Source organism: Seriola dumerili, unplaced genomic scaffold, assembly GCF_002260705.1.
Source record: "Seriola dumerili isolate Sdu_G_001 unplaced genomic scaffold, Sdu_1.0 BDQW01000128.1, whole genome shotgun sequence".
Lineage (NCBI taxonomy): Eukaryota > Metazoa > Chordata > Actinopteri > Carangiformes > Carangidae > Seriola > Seriola dumerili.
The window spans coordinates 1,050,312-1,075,660 of NW_019174383.1; the positions used below are offsets into that span (position 1 = coordinate 1,050,312).

Here is a 25,349-nt window from a genome sequence, read left to right on the forward strand (position 1 = left end):
TTTTTTTTTTGACGTTGCTTTACACCCTCAGACTTGATTGTGTTGGAGTGGCAATGAAAGTCTGCAGCCACTGAGGACTATTTAATTCTGCCTCCATCTCACTCGTTCTGTCTTTTCACAACACTCATTCTGCTGCGAGCTCAACCGCTCCTCCGTCAAACAAACACACACACACAACACACACACAACACACACAGGCCCTCTTGTTTTTCTTCTGCATTTACTAGTGAATTTGTTAGAAAAAAGTACCACACACACACACACACACACACCCCAGACATTAAATGTTGCTAATAGCTGGATGTTTGTGTGCACGGAGAACGAGAACCGGCGCCGCACCTACAAATGGAGGCAAAGACCGGGACGTGCTGCAAACGTAATGAACGGTTTAATGAAATTCCTGGCATCTAATATTCATGGCTTCAATCATCCATCTGATAACAAACCACCATCAGCGCTGATGAAACGGAGCACATCTCCCATTCACTTCCATGTCACAGTTCATTTCCTGCATAGTCAGGGAATTCAAACCAGCAACATAATGGTCCCAAACTCCCAGACCGACTCGTCACGCCACAAGGGGACAGTTCTGTTTGTAAGATAAATGAAAGAGGCTTGATTATGATTAGGGACACTTAAAACGACATAAAGACGGACACACACTTAATGGATTAGGTCCAGCTTTTAACCCCAAGTGGTTGCACCCAATTAATTTTGGAACCAGGCTCAGTTTCTGCTGGATTGGCTGTTGTTGTGTCGATCATCAATTAATGATTAACAGTCTGGCTGGTCGACAAATGAATGGATTCTGGATTGATGCTGCATCCTGAGCAGTTCCCCCGTCAAAGACGAAACAAGCTTGTGTCTGTATCATTGGAGTTTACACTGTGGCTCGGGCTGTAACTAATGATTATTCTCACAATCGATTACTTTAACGCTTGCTAACGCGATGGTGGAGCAGCTCACTCTGAGCCGCTCTTCAGAAACCTGCGGGTGTCGTCACAGAGGCTACGTCCATCTTTATTTACAGTCTGTTTAAGACAGGGGAAATCATCCAGCTGGAAACATCAAACATTTTAGATTTAGCCTTTTGATTTCTCAGCTCATTAAACATGAACAGTCTGCTGTACATTTTGGCCATAAAGAAAAAGGGTGATTGACTAATATAAGAAGATTAATACAGTTGTACAGTGTTAAATAAGTGCTTTAATAGAAGCTGCATAAGAACATTGAAGGATGTGTAGGAGTATGTGTACAGTACAAACCTCCTGATATCTATTACTCAGGCAGAGAGTCCACAGACTCCTCTAACTGCACGACTGAGTGCAGATATGTATTTTTCCTGTCCATCAGTTTTTCACAGATAAAAATCAGCTATGAATAGAAAACCAAAAATCCAATTGCAACTGGCCTCACAGGATGAATTCGAGTTGGTCTGCACCCTGATGCAAGAAGTTCTAAATAAGCCAAAAATATTTCTCTGCAGAACTTAAACCTGCACTAATAGATTTTGTTTTGGAAACTTGGTGCAATGCAACAAACTATAAACTAAAAAACAGACTGGACTGACTCACTCTTGAGTTATAAAATTGATATAGTGAAATTGTTATTAGCATATCAAGGAGACGCAGAGCAACAGAAACATTTATTTGAAGTGGTGTTTGTGTGCATCTGATGAATTCCGTCTGAGCAGTAGAGTTGGCTGATAATATTATAACGACTCCGCTTCCAGTGCACATAGTCATTAGATCCATCGTTAATATTGAAAATATTGGTTATTGCCACTGAGTTATGTGTCCTTTTGTTCAGTATTTGTTCCATTACTGTACCACGACGCATTAATCTGAGCTGAACACCTGTACACTCAGTGATGGCAGTCTCGACAGGAAAGCAGTAAATCTTGTTTTTGTTGTGGCTGCCACCACAGATTGGACTGTTTGGGGACTCTCAGAATCAATAAACCTGTCTTACCCATGTCCTGAAATAGGCACAGTTATACTGAGCTACAGTACATGGTCTGTTTTCTACAAAAACCCTTGTCAAGGACCAGCAAGTGGTCTCTTTCATCCCTTCTTTGTGATCGAGAGGTCATCCAGGTACCGCCGCACCCCGGGGGGAGTCTCCACACAACTTATACCGAGGGCCTTTGAAACGGCGCACATCAAACCGAAAGGCAGATCTTCAGAGCGGCTGCGGCCTTGTGATGGTACACTGACCTTTCTCATGGGCACTTTCAGATAGTCTGAGGCCGCGTGTACAAACAAGCCCGGCCGACAAACGCTCAAACACTCAATGGCAACAAATAGACGCTGATTTATAACGGACAGATACCTGCTGTAACACATTCATTCACTGACAGTGGTGGAGGAGTTATTCATTGTCATATTATTATATTATTGGATTTGACATATCAATATGTAAACAGTACTTTGATGCCTTTTCCATTGCTGCTCCCAGACTAAAGACTCACCTTCACACAGCTGCACAAGTTCCATCATAATTAACTTAGTAATTATACATTTCATTAATTAAATTAATAACAATAATAATTATTAATGTGACTTATGTGTATTTTTATTTTTATTTAAGTGTGCTCTGTAAATACTCATGTAAAGGAGCGCTTGTGCGTAGGAATACGGTAGTCCATCGGTTGAGAAAATGTAGTTCCAAAGGACAGGGCAAGATGAAGTGGTGAAAATGTTCAAAGAAAGGTGTACACTTAAACTGATGTTAGCTTTTTTTGGTGGACTGTTTTTTTAAAGTGGTTAAAACACTTTTTTTCCACAGCAGCTCATACCTGAGTGTGCTGATCTGAATCTGCTGCAGGCGATACACCGACTATAGATAAGTACCTAACACAACCCCATGTCAAATAACTTGAACTATCACTTTAAAGTCAGAACCTGAGTTACTTTCTATCTCTGATCCCTGATGAACTTTAAAACTTTCAGTTCCCTGTAGAGGACAGGTGCACAGTTACACACATTCACACCTGGAAGCTGCCCAGTACAACCACAGTCTGACCTGCTACTGCCACTGAGCGGCTCCACTGGGGCAGTTGGGGGGTTAAGGGTCTTGCTCAAGGGCACCACAGTGGTGTTTATTCAATTTTCCCACCCAGATTTAATCCTGCAGGATGGGAATCAAACTGGCAACCTTCCAGTCCGAAGTCTAACCTTTAGGCCAGCACTGCCTGAATTGTTGATATGAATAAGATAAAGTACATTTCGACTTTCCTGCCCTTAAAAAACCTCCTAAAATGACAGATTAATTAGTTGTTTTATTTAAATATTTCATTGTACATATTATATTATTATATTATTTATTATTATTTTTCTTTATTTGTTCGTATCTTATCTCATCTCATCTTATCTTATCACAGCTGGATAATGTTGTTTTGAGCAAATGTAACAGGATTAAATCTTGCATTTGAGGACTATTTTTAATTTCTTCAACAATAGCAATCTTTTTTTTTTATTATTATTAAAATGACGAACAAAGGGTCTCATTAGCTTGTGTGTGTGTGTCTGTGTTTGATTGACAGCAGCTGACAGGCTGAGCCCCAGCAGGGAACCACAGACAAAGTAAACAAACTTGTGCTGAGGTGCAGGACAAGACGTGTGTTCATGTTTGTCAGATGAGGAGACTTGAACAGCAAAGCTGACGTGGGTTGTTGTTCGGAGTCTGTGGCTGTTGTGTTGTGCAGCAGCTGCTGTCTGGCTCAGCGTGACCGTCTGCTCCGCCTGTGATACAACGCTGACGTTACTGTTTCATGCAACGTTTGATTGGCTGCATCCAAATAAGGTCTCAGAGAGCTGATGCTGTTTCATCCAAATAATGCAAAACTAGTGGGAAACTATCACAAATCCAAAAAGTATAAAATATAAAAGTCTGTATTTACAGAGCACATATGCACCTATGCTAACAAAAGACATTCAATTTCAGTTGGACTTTAATTGGTGATACTGAGATGAAAACAGACAGCACCAGTTTTGACTGTGATTTCTGCAAACAAAGGCATCTGACACCAGGTTGACTTGAAAGATTAAACACAAAATGTACGCATAGTGGCTTTAAAGCGACTATAATTAGTGTTTTTATAATAACAATGTAGGAAATGACAAACAGTGTGACTGTGAAAGGGGTCACTGCAGCTCTGCTTGTCTTTACAGAGCTTTATGGTGAGTTTCAGCTCATTTTTTTATCTGTCTAGAAACAACTCTATCGTTCACTCTCATGACTCTTTTAGCGTCGTTTTTGGCAGCAGCAGGCAGATGTTGACAATTTAAGGTAAATTGTGTTTTGTGAGGTCACAGTGTGACAGAAGTGATGAAATTCCCTCTGGATGTTCCTAATATATTGCATTCACAAGAATGTGAGATCCCTGTGACCTTGAACTTTGACCTTGACCACCAAAATTGGTTCATCCCTGAGTCCAAGTGGATATTTGTGCTCAATTTGCAGAAAAACCTCCAACGTGTTACTGAGATATCACACTCACAAGGCCAAAACCACGTTTTGTGATGCCACAGTAACCATGACCTTTGACCTTTGACCACTAGAATCTAATCAGTTCATCCTTGAGTCTAAGTGGACGTTTGTGCCAAATTTGAAGAAGTTCCGTCGAGCATTCAGGAGGTGGTGGAGACCAAACACAGAGCTAAAAGAGAGGGAACACTGCACTCATGTTGCTCTGTAACTGCTGATGTGTAAACGAACAACTTGTTCCTGTTGCCCCCTTGTTTCCAGAAACAGTCATTGCAGGTTGAAGCACAGAGGAGGACAGTTGGTGCTTTCTTCAGAATGAAAACAAGTAGTGACTTGGCATTTTCAGATATAATATACTCCCTGTGATTTATTTTGGACAGCCAGGACAGATGATCTCCAACTGTGATCTGGCGTGCAGTGAAGGGTAGTTTATCTTTGACCACACAGGCAGTGTGGAGTTTAGATTTCTGCCAGTGCTCAGGATCTGCCACTCCAACCGTGGCGACAATCCCACCTTATTAGATTTAAAGTGTTTAATCTGCTCGGTGGCTCTTTTCTCGTCCCAGTTGTGTCATTTGACCTTTTCTGCCCAACGTTCAGGTTGGTGGCGCTCTATTATTCTGCCGCATTATCATTCCTTGTTACTCCTTGCCTGTGGTGCTTTTTCTGCAAGATATATTAAAGCTGCAGTTTGTTGGAAAAACAAGCAGAGCCTGATTTCAATACAGTATTGTTTTTATAGCTCCCAAGGCACTTCACAGAATAAGGTCAAGACCTTACGATATTATAGAGAGAAACCCAACAGTTTCCACGGTGAGCAAGAACTTGGTGATAGTGTTAACAGGAAGTAACCTCCAACAGAGCTGGACTCTGGGGGGGGGGGGGCTGTCTGGTTGTGTAGTAGTCATAAATCTGGATCATAATGATATTAAAGCTCCATACTTTCCTCTTCTTCTGTGTTTTCTTTGAAATGTTGATCCATAAGAAGATATATTTGTGGTTTAAAGAACCAAAAACCATTTGAATGTAGTTTTACATCTCCTCTCTCAGGCTTCTCTCTGGAGCTCTAGTAACAACAGGTCGGTGAGCCAATCAGAAAAGAGGAGGCTCTGAGCCTCTCTTCTGATTGGCTGACTGTTTTCTGAGTGATCCAATAAAAATATAGCAGATTTCAGGTAAAAACACTCAGAGAAACCAAATCCTGCAAGGTTTGGATGGTGGGTCCAGGTGGGCGGGGCTTGGTGACTGCTTTGTTGTGACATCACAAAGTTCCAGAAGTCCTGACGGCTGGTTTTAAGGCTCAGTTTCTGAATACAGGCTGTGTGCATTTCTCTGTGGACTGAGGCTTTGATACTTTCACAGTATTAATATAGAAGCTAGAGCTGATCTATAATCACACTACACATGGACACAGACCTTTACACTGGAGGAGCTTTTACAATAATAAGAGAAAGAGAGAGAGAGAGAAAGAGAGAGAGAGAGAGAGAGAGGAAGTGCTCAATGCATCATGGGAGTTCCCCCAGCAGCAGAACTACAGCATGGTTCAGGGCTCACCTGATCCAGCTTTAACTGTAAGCTTTAGAAAGGTTTAAGCCTAATCTTAAATGTAAAGAGGGTGTCTGCCTCCTGAACCCAAACTGACACTGTCACTGAGGGACTTTCACTGATTATTTTATTATTATATAAGGAGCTGATCACTGAAATCAGCTTCTCTGGATTCTTGGAGAGGAGTAAAATCTGCAAACTCATTCCTCTTGGTGGTAGTTTAAATGATCTAAATGTTTAAAGTAAGATTTCATATGCCAAACCGCACAGCATCTGATGGCTGAGGGTGTCCACTGTGATACATGGTTTTTCAATGGTTGTTTATTTCCTCATTGTTTCAGCCTCTTCGTTAGTTTTTGATTAAATCATGATTTTTTTTACTCTGATCCGTGCTCTGTGTGACAAGTCTCTCAGCTGACAATCTTATCAAAAAGCTGAATGCCCCACCAAACCATAGCTGTGACAGCAATGACTGTCACAGCTAATTTCCATCAAACAGACCTCAAAAAATGCCACAAGTCTGTCAGCTTCCATCAACATGTCTATTGTTGTCTCACCAGAACCAAACGGTGCACATTCATCTTAAAGGCTGTGATGGGCTTTAATGGACTTCACAACATCTGTGCTTTAATTATTCATCTGATGACTGAACCAAATTATTCAGGTAGCAGCACAGCCATGGAATCTGTCAGCACATTTTTCTGATACATGACAGGAAAATAATTATACAATATGTAAAGCAGGTTCTGATTTTTAAACGCAGTAAAGTAGAAACATTGCAGACCTGCCAACATGTACGCATTTTACGTAGCAGGTGTTGACATCAAAGTACGCCGGTACGATTTGTCGCTGCACGTGCAGTACTCAAGTGTAACAGCAGGGGGCGGCAGCAGCGCCCAGTCGGCTGAGTAAGAGAAGAAGAAGAGTTCGACCAATCACAGCGCTAGGTTCAGTCCTTTAAATGTCGAGCGGGAACAACTGACAAACGTCAACCATCTCAACAGAAACAAGAGCTACAGCTCCGTAATTTGTTGGTTCCTCAGGTGAGGGCGGTGCTGTAACTTCTCTGCACAGGTAAACGGGCTGTTGTGGGTGTGGATAGTTGACATTGTGAATAAAATGAACGCAGAGCTGCCAAACCTGTCAAAATATTTAACGTCAGTAACGTTAGCCTAACGTTACGTAGTTAATTGACAAGCTAGCTAGCTAGCTAGCTACCGGGTATTTAAATTAGCAGAGTAACGTTTAGTTATATTGTGACGTTCTATTACCGGAAATGTGGATGCGCGCGCACTCTTGGCAGTTAAACTGTTGCCGTACAGAAAATAAATGGTCAATTTCTATTAAATAATTGAATAAAATTCACGTATGTTTCTCGTTTTGTGTAAGCACACCTATCATACAAGGAAATATTAATCATGAAAACAATGATTTTAAGCACTTTTAACTTTCACTGTATATTATAATATAGCCCAGTGAGTAAGTCATACTGCAGAAAAACATGGTCAAAGTTTCAAAACTTGAGGTGAATTTATGTAAAAATGCTCCCTGAAAATAATAAAAACCAGTGTTCATGGTTCATGACCAGGTGACATCATATTGTTTACACATGCCCACAGCTGACTGTTCCTCATTAGAGTTCGTCTTGCGAATAGATGATTGTATTGTTTTCTTCATAGTCAAATCATATGTTAAATAACTTGTGGGAGCATGTGAACTAAGCATTACACTATTATGGTACTCAAAATATTTTCCCAAGTTTGGCAGGTCTGACATTGTCTATACCCAAGCCTATTAACGTCTCCTTTAAAATATCTTGGCGTGGTCGTGTGGAGACCACACTTAAACCAGAGCTCATCATGAATCTGTTTATCAACAGTTCTACCCTGATCTATCTGTATTCATGCGTCGCTCTCATTACACATCATTGTTTCAATGGTTCAAAGTCAGATGATGACCCTCTTGCTATAAATAAGGTAATTGGGATGAGTGCAACAACAAAACAAAGGCGCAGCAAATGCAAATTTCGCACACACTGGAGACCAATTAAGGACAAAGGATTGTCAGCCACCAATGGCTCAAACACTTTATAGAAAATTTTGTCAACACTATAAAGCCAACAAAACCACGGACGTCAAACTGTCTCATTTAGTCTGAAGAGGTTCGTTTCACCTAAAGTGGTACAAAGACGTCAATTAGGAAAAGCTGCTGACTCTGGGTTTGCCCCAGTCTGCGTTCCCATGTGAAAATTATAATTCGGATGATCTTGTCAAGGTAACTTAACCTAGAAACACAGGACTCTCCCAGATCAGGAAACAATCATTTCAAATGCTGGATTTCTGTTATGACCATCAGTTTTAATAAGCTTTATTTCTACTGAAATTTTAAGGCAATAAGAAGGAGCTGACACTGGCATATGTAATGGGTTACATCTCACAGGCACATACAGTATATGTCCAGGCAGACTTTACTTCCTTACCCCTGAGCCTCAGCCACTGTTGCCATGGAGAACAGGCCAGTCAGAGCTTTAGCAAATTCAAAACAATTAGCTGTTGCTATGTTTTGTGAACAGAACATGGTACTGTTGATTGATTTAAGATGCAGGTTGTAAAATTGGTGTCGTCAGCACTAGCTGTGGTTACATGCACTCTATTTTTATCAACCATTACAGCATTCAAACCCCCTACAGCTAGTGGAGTAATATATAGAACATGAGGCTTATTAACCCACAGTCAAAGCTATAGATGTGTGTACTCTTGTTTGAGAGCTGACTTTCTCATCAGTCACAGTGACAGGTGAATAATAATAATTATTATAATAAACTTTTTGTATAGAAGCTGCAGAAATGCAGCAAGAAGTGCTTTACAATAAAGAATGAATAGGTAAGAAATTGAAAGAGAATGTAAATGTTTATGTACATAAACAGGGGTAAATGCCTTAATTAATGCAACATAAGATTGAAAGTAAAACCCACTTCATAATAATGATCATGATAAAAATAAGATAAAAACAAAGTAAAACAATAGAAGACATAAATTGCACAAAGTCAAAAGAAAAAGAAGGGCAGCAGTGCAAAAAGAAAGAACCTCAGGACTGTATCGGGATAGACTGTCCATTTTTCATTCCTAATAGTAGGAAGTGAAGTTTTAACATCGGTGCGTTTCTGTCAGAACATCATTTACTGCAGAACCACTTGGCCGTGACAAAGTTGGCAGTGACGATAAAAACATGAGGTGGGTCCTGCTGCTGTAATGCTGTCTCCAGTCATAATCAAAATGGCACAGAAGGATGACGAGGCCCCGTTATACCTGTGAGTAATGTGCTCTGATTAATACTTCAAGCTTGTCATTTTACTCATAACAAGCATCATTTCCCGATCAAATGAATTACAGCTCAAACTGATTTATTGATCACAAACAGGGAGCCAAAGTCCTGCCCTCTTTTAAAGCTGCAGTCATCAGTATATCTTTATTAACGATGGATCAAATTTGATCGATCCTTACAGTCACAGAGAAACACTCTGGTCACAAAATGTGGTTTGGAGATGTGCCTAAAGTAAAACCGCTATTAGCTGCACCACAAATTATCTCGTGGTGGAAAACTGGAAGTTTCTGGAACAGCTCAACACTGCGTAGAAAAGTAGAGAAGATCAAATCCTATTCGTCATGTCATGTACAATATGTTTAAAAGAAAGTTAAGATTGTATTTGTTAACACAAAGATGAGTACAGAACACTATGACTTTCTGGTTTATAAGAATTTTATGTTTGTTTATGATAAGTTTTCTGAAATGGAAATGGATACAGGAGCTAGTTCATCCCACTTATTTGTTTTTTCTTTGTGACTTATTGGATTGAATTGTGGAAGGTGTTTTCTCATTTATTAAGAAATGAAATTACTGAGTGCAGCTATTGTATGTATTAGATTTCAGAATAGATTATGTTTTGTGTTGGTTGTTCTGCGTCGTAGGGGATGTGTTGTGTATTGTGAGTCTCGTTGTGAGTACTGATGTATCTGTTGTTATTGAAGTATTGTTAATAAATTTAAGGGGATGAGTAGCCATATTTATAACACGGTGGCTAATGGGGATCTAACTAAAAACTAAATGTCAGACGAGTCAGATAACTAATAAAAGTAACAGGAGAGGTCTCAGTATTTGCCTCTGCCAACAGGTTGTTGTGAGAGTGACGTTACATATAATCCATGAGTCATGCTTTTATCTCTAACTATATTGTTAGACGTAGATATACAGCATGACGTAGCTGATTTTGGTGGTAGTATGATATATTACAGTAATCTTGAGGGTTTTTTCAGTATCAATTAATATGATGATGTTAAAGGAATAGTTTTACTCCCCCCTCCAGCGTCCTGGCACCCCAGGCTCTAGCCTCCACTGCCTACACCAGCAGCCAGTGTTGTGGGTTAAGTCACAGGTCTCTTCCATAACAATGACCTGTATTAGATTATCAAAGGTACTGCAGGAGGCCCGGGTGGTACAGCAGGTCGGCTGCTGATCCCTGGGGCTGGCGGTTTGATATCCTTGAACCCAGGGTTGCGTCAGGAAGGGCATCTGGTGTAAAAACATCTGTGGTGACCCCTATTGGGAGCCGCTGAAGGCCAACAACAACAGATTATTAAATATGGGACCACACTGATTTCAAGATGACCCTCCTTTTCCAACATCTGTATTTGAGAAAGTGACTTTTACTCTCGACTTGTTCTGAAAGTTTCCCTGAGACCGAGTCCTCATCACTGAAGCCTTTTCTCCTGTATAAGTGGAACATGAAATACAGCCATAACTAAAACCCACATTAGTGAATCTCTCTCACTCTGTCCTGTCAGACTGCTGAAGTGGTCAGAATCATTTTCTCCGACAGCTTTTCAGACTTCAGTCTTTCTGAGCTCATCGCCTGTGACAGCTGTGATTCTTGGCCGTTTGACAGATTTTCTCACTGGTTTCATTTCTGCCGTAAAGACGTCGGGAGACGATGTGAACTCATTTTCACTCATGAATTTATTTCCTCTGTGACAAAAAAAAAAAAACATGTTACAACAGCCTTCAGAAACTGCTGCAGGTTAAACTGGATGAACCGAACACTTTCAGCACCGACCGACTCTGAAAGAGTCAATATAAACGGACTGAAAAGACTCACTAACCTCGCATGAATGCAACAAACAGCCCATAATATAAAACTGTCTGTAAGAGGCTGTATTACACTAGTGCTTGCTCCTTTCAAAAAGAACGTCTCATCTTGTGGACACGTAAAATAAGACGACTCCCTCTCCGTCAAACCGATTTTCCAGGAGAAAATATCGTCTTATATTCGTGTCGGTAACGTTTATCATATAACTTGAACAATTAGTAACAAGAAATGTCAGCACATTACATACTTTGTCTACCTGAGAGCGCTAGCAAGTTTATTTTTATTCCTCCACGCCGGCGACAGTCGGAGCCGGAGGCATGTTGTTTTCGGATTGTCTGTCCGTCTGTCCCATTCTCATGATCCTGATATTTCAGTACCCCTCGCTGGAACTTCTTCAGATTTGGCACAAACATTCACTAGGACTTTAGGATGAGCTGGTTAGATTTTGGTGGCTAAAGGTCAAAGGTCAAGGTTGTGGTGACCTCACAACATACACACATGGTTTTGGCCTTGTGTGAATGCCTTGAGGAAATTCCTTCAAATTAAAAAACAACGTTCACTTGGACTCAAGGACGAACTGATTAGATTTTGGTGGCTCTTTTTAGCCGTTAATCAAGACTTCACACAGCAATTATGACAAAATTTCACACAAACGGTTCATATTTTATATGATTCTGGAAAAACAGGGATGTAACCTGGAACTAGTCTGAGTGGCGGAGAGATACGGCCATGAGGCGGCAATTCTGGTTCAGTTGTAACGTCTTCTATTCAGGCAGTTTCTTCGTCATGATACTTTAATAACTAAATAGAAGGGACCTTCATCAAAAACAGGTTGTTTATATTGAGCATTTACATCCAAACAATTAGTGTCATTTTCAGTCTAATGAAGGTTAATCAACTTCAAATAACAAAAGCAGAGTTATAGAGCAGGACGATATCTAAGAAGAAACATTTGCCAGTGTCTTTAGAAGTGTGTGTGTGTGTGTGTGTGTGTGTGTGTGTGTGTGTGTGTGTGACACATTAGGCGTAATACAGGTACAGTATATCCATAAATAAAAAAAAAAGGCTATTTATTTTCTGTCTGAAGATGAAAAACCGTGAAACAAGAACAAAGTGCTCGTGTTGTTGACAACACAGAGCGGATATTTTCTCCTGACTTATTCCCCCTCTTGATGAAAATGACAGCGGCGCTGCTGCACTGGCCTGCGCGGTTTTGCTCGAGTGTGTAAATGACACTTAAATGTAGATTAATGTGAGACTGCAACATGAGCACTTTTTCAGCCGGAGTGTATGTACTATACGGCTGCTAGCTGTTGTGAGGGTGAACTGTAAAGTATGTGAGGAAGAGGACAGGAGGTGTATGTGAATGTGTGTGTGTGTGTTGTTTTTGTGTGTGTAAATGCTGGTCTGTGCTGTTCTGGAGCTAAGCTGCTGGAGATGGCGTTTTAGCATGCACGGCAGAGCGGTTTGCCTGTCTCTGCATTTCTTTTTTCTTTTCTTTTTTTTTAGTTTCTCCCCCCTCCTCTGTGCACAGCTCCTGTCATGCTGAACTGCCCTGTCTCTCCACTACATCGTCTTACTGTGTGTATGTGTGCATGCTCGGTATGTTGTGTGTGTGTGTGTGTGTGTGTGTGTGTGTGAAAAGTGGAGGGAAGCTCGACTGGGCTTTGGCTGTGCTGGCTAGATAACCCCTCTGCTGATAAGACCAGTGAGGACAGTGACAGAACCACCCAGAGCTGCACTCCCAGGCCATTTTCAAAGATTTTTTTTCTCTCGCCTGTCTTGCCAGTTGAAGTGATTCATCCCTTGTTTTCCACTCTTTTCAGATAAAGAAGTCCCCACAGCCGCCCCCTTTACCCCGTCTCCTGTGGCGACGCCAGGGAGCACAAAGGGAAACAGCCCCAAAGGCAAAAGCTCGAGCGCCGTGGCCGGAGGTTTGCTACAGTCAGTGCTGGCTCAAAAAGAACGACTTGTCTCCCAGAGAGGGGAGATCCTCCCCTCTGCTCTGCCCCAGAACCTGCTCCCTCTTCTGGGCAGAGGACTCAGCATCGGCTCCCTCCCCGGAAGTCACTCCCTGGAGCATCAGAGTGGGGGATTACTGAGGAGGGTAAAACCCCCGGCATCAGCTGCAGTGTCAGGCCGGGGCAGCGATCCAACCGAACCTCCTCCTACAGACACACACTCCCAGCTGCCTCACACACAGACACACACTCCTGAGCAGGAGGCCGAGGTCACCACTGTGATGCTGGACGTGGACACTGAGACGGGGACACCCTCGTCAGGTATGAGTGTGTAGTTATAGGGAGAAATTAACCACGTTAGCAGCCGATCTCTGTGATGTCAGTGTCGGCCTCGTCTGAGATATCTCAGCAGGTGTTTGACAGATAAACATGAAAATGTATTTATTAACATTCACACTCCCCAGAGGATGAATCATTCTGACGGCTAATCTAGCGCCACCATGAGGCTGAAAGCTGCGTTTTCTAGTGATATGTTTCCACAACCATTGGATGAACTGTAATGACGTTCATGCTCTCCTCAGGATGAACTTTAATAACTGATGATCCTCTGACTTTTTCATCTAGCGCCACCATCAGGTCAAAATGTTAATTTGTTCAACACTTTAGTTTCTTGAACAAATACCAGCAAAAAGTTAGCATGCTAACACGCTAAAATAAACTCACTTAACATCAGCTTGTTAGCATTATCAGTGTGAGCATTTTAGCATGCTTATATTAGCATTTAGTACGATTGGATTAGTTTAGAGAAAAACGTGTTAAATTGTTAAACTTAAATGAACATTAAAATGCTGTTTATATGTTAAAGCTTCAGTGTGAATAAACCAGTATCATCACACGTATACAAGCATGAAGTCACAGGCTAATTTTACTTTAGGATCTGGATTTTTCCACTTCTAATTTTGCAAAAACAGAAAATAGAGAATGTGATTTTTTTTTTTATTTGATGTCAGTGTTAACAGCCAGGAGCTCTGGATGTGCCTTGTGTCTGCTGTGTCGTGGTTCTCAGCCCAGTAATTTCCATCATTAATTACACACAGCAGGGATTTCCAGTGAGTTTCCAGTCAGGCTCGCATTAAAGAGATTACAAGGCAGCGTACAGAAAATATAAAATGAGGCCAGTGCAAAATAAACTGCTCTGATTTCTCCTCAGCTGTGCAGAGCTGCATGGTGAATTTCTCAGACGCAGAGGGATACATAGACTCCTCTGATGACCCCCCTCTGCCCGACGGCACCTTCCTTCACTGCACCTACACGGTGACCGTGTACACCGGCTACGGGGTGGAGCTGCAGGTACGCATCAGCAGCATGACAATAAAACACACAGACACACACTCACACACACACACACACACACACACACACACACACACACACACACACACACACACACACAACTAGCCTGCAGGTAAACCATCACATCATCAGTGTTAGCAGAGTCTCTGCTTATCATGCTGGACATCGTTTTACTGGGAGATGCTGCCGTGTTCAGTCTGTTGTGACCATAAGAATCTCTCTGATCTGATCCCAGGTTCAGCTCTGCCTCCTAGTGACAGCTTCTGGTACTGCTCTCTCCCTCTCTCTCTCTCTCTCTCTCTCTCTCACTGTTAAGACCCCTGTTTATGCCGGCTTTGCTTGTTCACACTGAACAAAACAAAACCAGCATATTGCCGCTTCCCTGTGTGTGATTTTTAGATCGCATGCTGGCGTTCTGGCGTCCCATCCCATGATGCCAGCTCTTCCTTTTTTCCACAGACATCGATCCGATGGTACCTTCTTAAACGGAGCAGCGAGGTGGAATAAAGCTGCAACATTCCCACCTTGACCACGCTGTGTAAAAGAGGCAACTGTCTCTCTCTCCCTCTCTCTTTATTTTCATTTGCGTGGCCATAAACAGACACAGCAGGGCTCAGCAATTAGGTTCATGCATTCTCTCTTACACACACATACACACATTCATCTGTCTTTATTTATCAGGACTCTCACCGACATAATGCATTCTCCAGCCCCTAGCCTGGTGCATACAGAAGTTAAGTGCAAATTATATATTTTGTTGATTTTTTTTCAGGCGAAGAGAAGTAAATGCAACCACTGCAGCAAACAGACATTCAGCTGTTATTTCATGGACTACAGAAACTGGACAAATTTAATTGGAATTGTGACATGTGCAAAAGTTTGGGCACCCTACCAAGTCAGTAGATAGTCACCTCCCTTATTGATCAGTCAGTGCTTTACATTACAAGTCACATTCACATACAACACACAGCACATTTTCTACCACACACACACCGATCATACATCTGTGGAAATTTGGGGTTCAGTATCTCGCCCAAGGACACGTCAACATGCAGACAGGAGGAGCCAGGAATCGAACCACCGACCTTCCAACCTACCAATCTACCAATCTAATCCTAACTGTAACCTTAACTTTAAACTGAAGTTTTAGGATTTCTCACAACGCAGAAATGTCCTCAGGGTCTAGAAGCACAAACACACACACACACACACACACACACACACACACGCAATTCAATTTCAACTGACATTTTCATTGGTTCGGCACAGAGATTTCAGATATTACGAAAAGCCAGTGACAAAATGAATTCTGTTTTCCCTCCAACGTGCGACAACGATCAACACGTTCTGGAGCCAGAGTTGTTTTTCTGCTCGTCCGGGAATCTGCGACGTCACGATGCAAATTCAAACCAAAACCCAGTGACTGTATCGATCCTGGACAACAAACAGTGACTCAGGAGGAGCAAATTAGCTGCAGAGCTGAACTCTCTCTATAACAGTGAATCTTCACTGTGGCTGTTTGTTTCCAAAGTTAACTCTGGAGTTTTGCAGACAGATGCATGTAAAGGTTATTTTCTATATTTATATCAATCTTACAAATAACATATTGAAATAGATGACTGTTCATTTATAATATATAGTCTAACATTATTACAAATGCTGTGTACATTTCCATATTATGAGTGCTCTCTTCCTATTTAATAACAAACAATACACAACAAGAGATAATGTTTCACTTGTGATTATAAATTCTCGTTATCATCTTACAAAGTTGACACAGTGAACTGTTCCCTATTTACACGTCCAACAAAGGAGCATTAGCTTTCATTTGGAGTCATGATTCTGGCCTGTTTCCTCTCTGATTTGGTCTCCACCAACTCCTGAGAAAAATATCTGGTGAACAATAAAACCAAAAGGATGAGCTGTGAGAGGCTGAAGGGAACTTAGTTTATCACAATGAGCGACTCCTCTCACATTGTTAATGTAAAAAAATAGATTAGAGCGGCTTTAATATTCGCCCTGAGACGTTTTGGTGGCACGCTGTGTTTTCATATTATCAAAGGAAGTGATTCCGTGTGAGTGTTTTTGGAAAGTAATATAAAGCATCCCTTTATATTATCTCTTAAGTGCAACCTTAGAACCAATTTGTCTTATTTACCACAGCGCAGAACAACAGAGGGAATAATCACTTTGAAACATTTCAAAGAGTAAAATAATTACGGTGTGTTTCTCCCTGTGTGTTCAGGTGAAGAGTGTGAACCTGTCGGAGGGCGAGCAGCTGTCCATCAGGGGCGTAGACGACCGAGGGTCCCTGCTGGTCCTGGCCAACCAGACGCTGCTGGTTGAAGGTCAGGTGATCCGCAGTCCCACCAACACCCTGTCCGTCTACTACCGCTCCACGCCGGAGGGAAGCATGGGCATCTTCCAGCTGCACTATCAGAGTGAGTCCAACACACACACACACATATACACACACTCAAACCGCACACACACAAAGTATGTCATGACTCTAATATGAATATGCATACATATAAACAAGCTATACAGATTCAATAAATATGAATTCATCATTAGGTCCTTAGGGGCTGTTTGTACTCTGTATATATGCTAATTGCATAATCAAAAATCTTCTCATCTAATCGTTTAACACGGTGATTGAATCTGTCATGTGAATTATCTTATTAGAGCTCTGATTAATTGGCTCTCATCTCATTAGGAGGCTGAGAATATGGGAGTTTTCATAGAGTGTGTGTGTGTGTGCGCGCTTGACTGTGTAAGCCCATAATAGATATGACAGTGACTGGAAAGGAGGAAGCATCAGAGTGTTAAGACCCACCTGTGCCATTAATCACAGCCATCTAATCCTTTTACATCAGCAGCAGGCAGAGGAACGGAGCGGAGCCGAGACGACTGAGATTAAAATATCTCTGCGGGGACAGATGTGGCCAAAATAAAGGCATAAAAATCAGTGTTTAAGAGAGTGAAAACAACACAGACAACATAAAGGCCTACTCTTAGATAAGTCTTCAAAGGTATAATCATTGATTCTTCCAGTCATTATATCAGAAATAGTTTTTTTATTGCTCTGCGTCGGCGACAGTCAGAGCAGGAGGTGTTGTGATTTCATGTTGTCTGTCCGTCCGTCTCATTCTCATGAACCTCATATCTCAGTAACGCCTTGACGGAACTTCTTTAAATTTAGCAAGAACATTTACTTGGACTCAAGGATCAACTGATTATAATTTGGTGGTCAAGGGTCAAAGGTAAAGGTCACTCTGACCTTACAGAACACGTTTTGGGCCATAATGCACAAATTCAGACACTAATTCTGACACAATCCCAAAGGTCAGAGGTCAACTTCATTCTGACATCATAATGTTGTGCAGAAACACCTGGATATTATTCAACACTTTAACTCAGGAGGGGGGGGGGGGGCTGTGACCATATTTCCATAAAAATGTCTGCACCAAATTTGGGGACAACAAATGTCGGTACAAAATTTCAAGACAATTCGTGAAAAAGTTGTTGAGATATCTCCTACTTTCATACCCCCGTATATCTCCGCCAGTAAAGACGGTGCTGATTGTCTGTTTAAGAAAGTTACAAAAACTCTTGGACAAAGTTTCAGACTCTGTTTGAAGATGTACTTTTGTTTGAAGAACACTGAGGCTTTAAAATTCCCTGTATATGTGGATGATTGATTGATGTCTCAACTTTTCTGTCGAGTTTTCTGTTCATTTTAATCCTTTTTACTGTATATTCCTTTTATGTGTTTTGCAAACTGTATCAAAAGAAGTATTCACTCGTATCGCTGCAGAAGTAGGAGCATAAATACCAGCAGCTGTTATTGTAAAAGTGACAGTAGTTTAGTGTGAGCAGGAGTTATGTAGTAGAAGTAGTTGCGGCAGTAATTCAGGGTTATTAGCTCTGTATTTAATGCTTACTTGCAGTAATAATATTCACACAGCACCTGTCATCCTCCTCTCCGTGTTTTCCCTGTGCGTAGTCTTCAGGCTGAGCTGTCCTCTCCCCAAGAGGCCTCACTTTGGGGAGGTGTCCGTGCTGGACCTGCTCCCTGGAGGCACTGCCCGCTTCCACTGCCACATGGGTTACCACCTGCAGGGGGAGCCGCTGCTCACCTGCATCAACGCCTCCCTGCCGGCGTGGAGCGGCAAGGAGCCCAGCTGCAGGGGTGAGTGTGCGCGGAGCTGCAGAGGCCGATTTTCAAAGTAGAGCGAGATAAAAATTTCACATGCAGCAAAAAGATGTTCCATTTGGAGCCGTGTTAAAGTGAAGTAAAAGTGACTCCTCCCCTGCAGCTCTTTGTGGAGGGACAGTGAAGAACGCCACAGTGGGGAGGGTGTTGTCCCCTTCTCCCCACCACGGGCCGAACGCCACCCAGGACTGCTCCTGCTCCTGGTCTCTGGAGGCCCCCAAGGACCAGAGGCTGCATCTGCATCTGGAGAGACTGGCCTTGGGACCCACTGACAGGTAAGGGAGGGGGGGGGCACCTGTCTGCACATGTGAGTGTGTTTTATGGGCCAATGTTTGCTCAGTCAGCGGTGACCTACCTGAAGGTTTTCACTCTCTTTTACACTTTATTTTTTCTGCTGTGTAGAAATATGTAATATATATTCTCATCTCCAGTTATATCATGTTTAAACTATCAGGTGTCACATTCAGTATCTTATTTCATCACTTTTTCACTATTTATGTCCAAAATATTTCCTTTAAAGTTGCTATAATCAAATGTTTTATGTTAACAGTGGATCAAATTACTCATAGTGACAAATCCACGACTGCAGCTCATTGTTTTGGTTTTATAACCTGCAGCTTTACTGTTCTGACTGAGATATTTGTCTCCTCATTATTCTCTCTGCTTATATCCCATTATGTCTTTTACAGTTGTATTTACATTGTCCTTTGGGCTACAGGTCATGGTGATCAGGTGGTCTGGTTTTTGATCTGGTCTTTTATGAGGAACTGAGTCAGATTCCTCCATCTTTCACTTTCACTCATGCTCGCTCACTCCTTCCATCGCTCCCTGTAGGCTGGTGTTGTGGAGCGGGCTGGACGCCGGCTCTGTGGTGCTGTTCGACTCGGGCCGGGGCGGACAGATCCCCTTCGAGGGAGTGATCAGCGAGGGTCCAGCTGTGAGGATCCAGTTCATCACCGATCAGCCGAACCACAACACGGGATTCAACATCCGCTATGAAGGTACAGAAGCTGCTGTAGACCTGCACGCAAACATAAAACCTGTATTCCTTCAGCACAATTTAAAGGCACTACATGTGTTGTAACATTTCTATAATGACAGTATAATTATGTAAACAAGACTATTCCTGAGGAGATTGCAAGGCTCTGTGGTTCTGCTCACATCGTTCACTGCCAAGTGGATTGTGACTGGATTGGCAGGAAGAGGGATGGTTGTTCAACATAATCTGAGCTAAAGCTTTCCGAGTTTCTGGCAATGTCAGATTGTGGAGGGAGGGAAAGATCCCCTCCGACGTGTTTATCCTCATCAGTAAAAAAATAAATAAAAAAAATAAAAGCTAACCAAAGAATCGTCTTTGCCAGTGGAAACACAGATGCTACCAATCGTCTTGGCATCTGTTTACGGCGATTACACAGAGGTATCACAAAGGAAATTAAAAAAGCCACATGCAGCGACTTTAATACGACACATTTTGCTGCTAATTGTCCTGCGGACTGAGATTTCTCTCCCTGTTTCATTTTCTCCTCCAGCTTTCGAGCGCGGCCACTGCTACGAGCCGTACCTGCAGAACGGAAACTTCACCACCTCCGACCCGATGTACGGGGTTGGAGCTGTGGTCCAGTTCACCTGTGACCCGGGCCACTCGCTGGAGCAAGGCCCTCCTGTTATCGAGTGCATCAGCGCGAGGGATCCTTACTGGAACGACACAGAGCCGCTGTGCAAAGGTAACGCTGAGAGCAGGAGGCAGAGACAACGTTTTTGTGTTTAGGTTTTACCAGTGTTCAGAGTCCGATCTAGTAAACTCTCCTAACGGCACAAACTTAAATCACTCATGTCGGGCCACTTGTTCATGAGTGGGTGCATGTTTCTGTAGACGGCTTCATGTTCTGATCCATTTGTGGCAAGTTTTGTTCAAAAAACAAGTCACCTGAGAGTAAAAGGAAGGAAACACCAAAACACTTCAAGTCCCTCTGTCACAAATCAGCTGTAACAGAGTCAGGAAGTGTTTTAGTATTCTTCCTTTTTCCCTCCATGACGTGCGTTCAAATAGCTCAGGGATAAAAACAACAAAACATCCCGCCACTGTTTATTTTATTCCTGTGCGCTGGCGTCAGTCGGAGCCGGAGGCATCATGTTTTCAGGTTGTCCGTCCGTCTGTCCCGTTCTCGGGAACGTGATACCTCAGTAACGCCTCGAGGGAATTTCTCCAAATTTGGCACAAACAGTCACTTGGACTCAAGGATGAAGTGAGTAGAATTTGGTGGTCAAAGGTCAAAGGTCAAGGTCACTGTGACCACACAAAACACATTTCTGGCCATAGCTCACAAATTCAGATGCTAATTATGACACAATTTATCTATGAGGATAAAATGAAGTGATCAAAGGTCAACTTCCCTGTGACATCACAACGTTCAGCAAAAAAAACACCTTTCGTCATTATTACTTTTATTATTTTATATATTATTATTACATTAAAGCATATTTCCTGCAACTTGGCTGATTGGCGGAGGGATACAACCGTGAGCTGGTGATTCTAGTTTAATTTACATTTAATATTTTCCTAAAAAAACAGAGCTCTTTACATTCTTATATAAAGCACAATAACCAGTTTCATCTAGACTGATAGATTAAGGAATCAGCCCCAAAGAGAATATTTTAATATGAAAAACATGATGAGTTCAATCATGGACACGTGCCTCATCATCTGTTGGAGGATCCTGCGTGAGGCGCAGTGTGTTTGATGTTTCTATTACGGAATAATTCAACATTTTGGGCTTTAGATGAAAAGATTGACACCACTCTCATGTCTGTGTGATAAATATGCAGCTACAGACAGTTAGCTTAGCTTAGCTTAGCTTAGCTTAAAGACTGAAAACGGGGGCAACCGTTAACAAAATCTCCCCACCAGCTCCTTTAAAACTCCAGCTATTCCTTTAAATCTTCCATTTTTCTTTGACTGTGTTGTTCCTCATTCTTCAGTCTTCCTCCTCCTGTCCCTGCAGCGCAGTGTGGAGGAGACCTGACCGGTCCAGGGGGGGTGATCCTGTCTCCGAACTGGCCCGAGTGGTATGGAGAGGGGGAGGACTGCAGCTGGAGGATACATGTCGGGGAGGACAAACGAGTGCTGCTCGATGTGCAGCTGTGAGCAAATTAGCAACACACACACACACATGCACCTACACACACACACACACACACACACATATACACGTATACACGTCAAAGCTTCAGCTCTGATCCAAACTTTGGCCAGATGTTATCATTAAAAATGTATGCGGGGAGCGTGGAGTGTGGCGGCTCAGTGAGGGGCCCAGCACCCCGTCTAGATGTGCCTATTGATATTTCTGTATTCCTGCTCACACTGAAGCGCTGACGTTACAGAGCTGCAGTTTCTACCACAGTGGTGATATTTATACCCTCATTTTGATTCTCTGCTTTCACTGACCTCGCTGCAGAGCTGGTCATTGTGGCTGCGTGATGCTGCTGGACTGAATTTTTAATCTTTCGTCTAACCCCCCCCCGCATTCATGTCTCTGACAGCTCCAGTGTGAACTGAGTTATCACTGAATCTAAAGCCTGTGTGTGCAGAAGTTTAATTTTAATTAAGCAACTTTCACCGGGTGAAGATTTACGCAGGCTGCAGTTTATGTGGAGTTTGCATCATCCAATCAGAGATGAGGAAACTAGTTTTCAAAGTAGAAATCAGATCAGTGTTTTCCACAGCCAGTGAAACCAGGTGAGACCAGAAAGATGGGATTAAAGGCTGCCTCCTGAATTCATTTAAAAGAAGGTGAGCTCGGTGAGCCAAGCCTCTGCCACCCAAAATATTTTGGTTAAATCTTGTAAAAAATTATTGCAGCTAAAAGTGTTTACCACAGTGTGTTGCACAGATTCATTCTACAACATAGAACTGAGTGAAGTAAATGTTAGAAATTAAAGTAAAATCAAGATGTAATGGGACAATAACCGATGTTTCCAGCAGCGTCATCCTTATGAAATTATTATTCATTTAACTTATTTTTTCTGTGGTATGAAATCGGTTTAACTCGACTCCCTGCAAACACTAATCCAATTACATACTTAGTCCTTTGGTAGAAATGTGTCACATCATATTTACAGATATTTCAATTTTTAAAACCCTGCAAAGCTGCGTCTTTAAGGAGCATCTGTGGTGAGACACACGTCTCTGGGGCAGTAACAACATGGCCGTGTTTACAGACCGCTAAACACTCTGCCTGTGGATGAATGCAGCATTTAGCCTTTGAGGTCATCTCGTCTCCCACGCAGTCGGCTGTCGACATGACAGCACTCTGACTCATCACTACTTGTCCTGAACTGATACCACTGGCTGTACTCCGCTCTCTCTCTCTCTCTCTCTCTCCCCCTGTCTTCAGACTGAACATCAGCGACAGTGACATGTTGACCATCACCGACGGCGACGAGGTCACGACACGTATCCTGGGTCGGTACGTCGGAGGAAGCAGCCCCTTCAAGCTCTCCTCCACCACCCCTGACCTGACTGTCACCTTCCACTCCGACCCGGCGGGGCTCGTCTTCGGCAAGGGCGAGGGCTTCATCATCAACTACATGGGTGAGATTTGATCCGGTTCTACATCAACCAAAGACGAAGTGTGCTGATAATTAGATAGATCAACAACAAAACAACAATGAGTTGATCCTAGCAACACAAACCGTCTGAACGACAGAGTATTAGAGTCAGATTGAGGAAAAAAATATGAAACTTTGAGAATAAAGTCGTATTTTACAAGAATAAAGTCATAATTTTAGGTTGTGTGTTGTTTTTAAAGGGGAAACATGAGAAGCTTTAAAATGAGGAACGTGGAGCATCCTGTGATGTTTTACTTTAGGTTTCACAAATAAGGAGATACTTCATCTTTTTGCTCATCATCATCATTTTTTTCCTCAATGTGGCCCTAGTACTCTGTCAAACTCTTCACTGTCCCATCTAATAAAACCATAAAAATACAAAATAAACAGAATAAGACTCAAAACCTGGAAGCTAGTGCACAAGTAAATCCACTTGTTGGACTCATGATGGATGGATCGATGCAGCAGAACTGGAGAGATCGTCTGTTTTCTTCCTTGTCAAAATCTGGCAGTTAACATTACCCACAATGCAACTGAACCACACTTGGGTGTGTGTTATGCCAGTAGTGGTTAATGCAGCCTCGAGCCCCTGTCTTTGTTGACAATAACAAGAACATAGAACAACAACAACAGGTTTATTTTCATTCATTTTCCCACTTTCACTTTAAACGACCCAGTGTGAGGGATTTAGTGACACCTAGTGGTGAGGCTACAGATTGCAACCAAACCGAATACGCCTCCGTTTCCGAGTGTGTAGGAGAATCTACGGTGACCTTCAAGTAACGTAAACACTTGTTGCACCGCCATGTTTCTATAGTAACCAAGAACTGTTCTGCACTGTGGTAGAAACGCGGCGGTGCAACATGGCGGCTCTGCTGAAGAGGACCCACCCCTCATGTAGATATGAAGGGCTCATTCTCAGCTAATGAAAACACAATGACTCTTACTTTCAGACTAATGGAAACATAATTATGAATATTACATCCAGTTTCTTTTCCCAGATCCCTTTAAATCCAACACACTGGTCCTTTAACTGCGCCTTCTCTCCTCAAGCTGCCCACTCCATTTTTCATCTTCCCGTTTCTCTCCTCTCATCTTTATTTGTCTTTTCTTTCCCTTGCCTCTGCCCTTATTCAATCACATCCCATTTGTTTCACCGTCTCACAATGGCCCTCATCTGCACACACACACACACACACACACACACACACACACACACACACACAAGCCAAGGAGTTTCACAAGCAGCCAAACAAGCTCGCACCCTCCTTTAACACACAGTAATCTGCAGTGCGTCCCGTACCCAACACCTGACACCAATTTAGAATCGCACTGAGACACACACTGTCCAATTTACTTGTCACCCTCCCGACACCACAAGCTCGCACACGCTTCCCAGAGGAGTAAATCAAGTAGACACAGCATGAATACGTAGGCTACTCTCTTTGATTATATATGTGTGTGTGTGTGTGTGTGTGTGCATGAATGTGTGTGTGTGTGTGTTAGTGTTCAGAATAAATTACCCACCACACACATTCAGGCTGCACGGAGGAGGAGAACCGAGTCAATAGAGAATGAATAATTGATCCAGGAACTTCAACTTACAAATCCCTGTAGGCCTATTATATTGTAGAGTGTAATGCAATACTGTACGCCGCCCGATCAATCATCAGAAATACATATACACACACACACACACACACACACACACACTAGTCCCAACAGGAGGATACTTATTTATATGTTTCTCTGGGCTGTAATGGGGTTTTTTTTCTGTCTTGAAACTGTGCAAATTTTTATTAATGTTCGGTGTTTTCTTCTTGGCACGAGCAGCTACCGGAGGTGGTTTTTGTTCTGTTCTTCTTTTGTTCAAGACCATTATACACTCGAGACATTCGCATTTCGCAGAGCAATAAATGTGCCTGTAAATGTGTGAATGGGAAGGAGAAACATAAACAGTCTGTGAGAGCACAGAGGAGTTAACTTCAGATGATTTGATGCAACTGCAGCAAGAGCCAAGGTTTGCTTTCAGAAG

At 42.4% G+C, this 25,349-nt stretch overlaps 1 protein-coding gene across 1 annotated transcript in view; it reads left to right on the top strand.

The window, feature by feature from the left end:
- Window positions 1–25,349, top strand: part of sez6l (seizure related 6 homolog like) — a 66,839-nt gene that overhangs the window by 32,349 nt on the left and 9,141 nt on the right. The window contains exons 5-13 of the mRNA XM_022748729.1: window positions 13,003–13,458; window positions 14,348–14,487; window positions 16,736–16,931; window positions 18,497–18,682; window positions 18,810–18,981; window positions 19,541–19,707; window positions 20,236–20,430; window positions 21,709–21,847; window positions 23,101–23,297. Coding sequence (XP_022604450.1) covers window positions 13,003–13,458; window positions 14,348–14,487; window positions 16,736–16,931; window positions 18,497–18,682; window positions 18,810–18,981; window positions 19,541–19,707; window positions 20,236–20,430; window positions 21,709–21,847; window positions 23,101–23,297 — 1,848 coding nt within the window. The remainder of the gene's footprint in view (window positions 1–13,002; window positions 13,459–14,347; window positions 14,488–16,735; window positions 16,932–18,496; window positions 18,683–18,809; window positions 18,982–19,540; window positions 19,708–20,235; window positions 20,431–21,708; window positions 21,848–23,100; window positions 23,298–25,349) is intronic.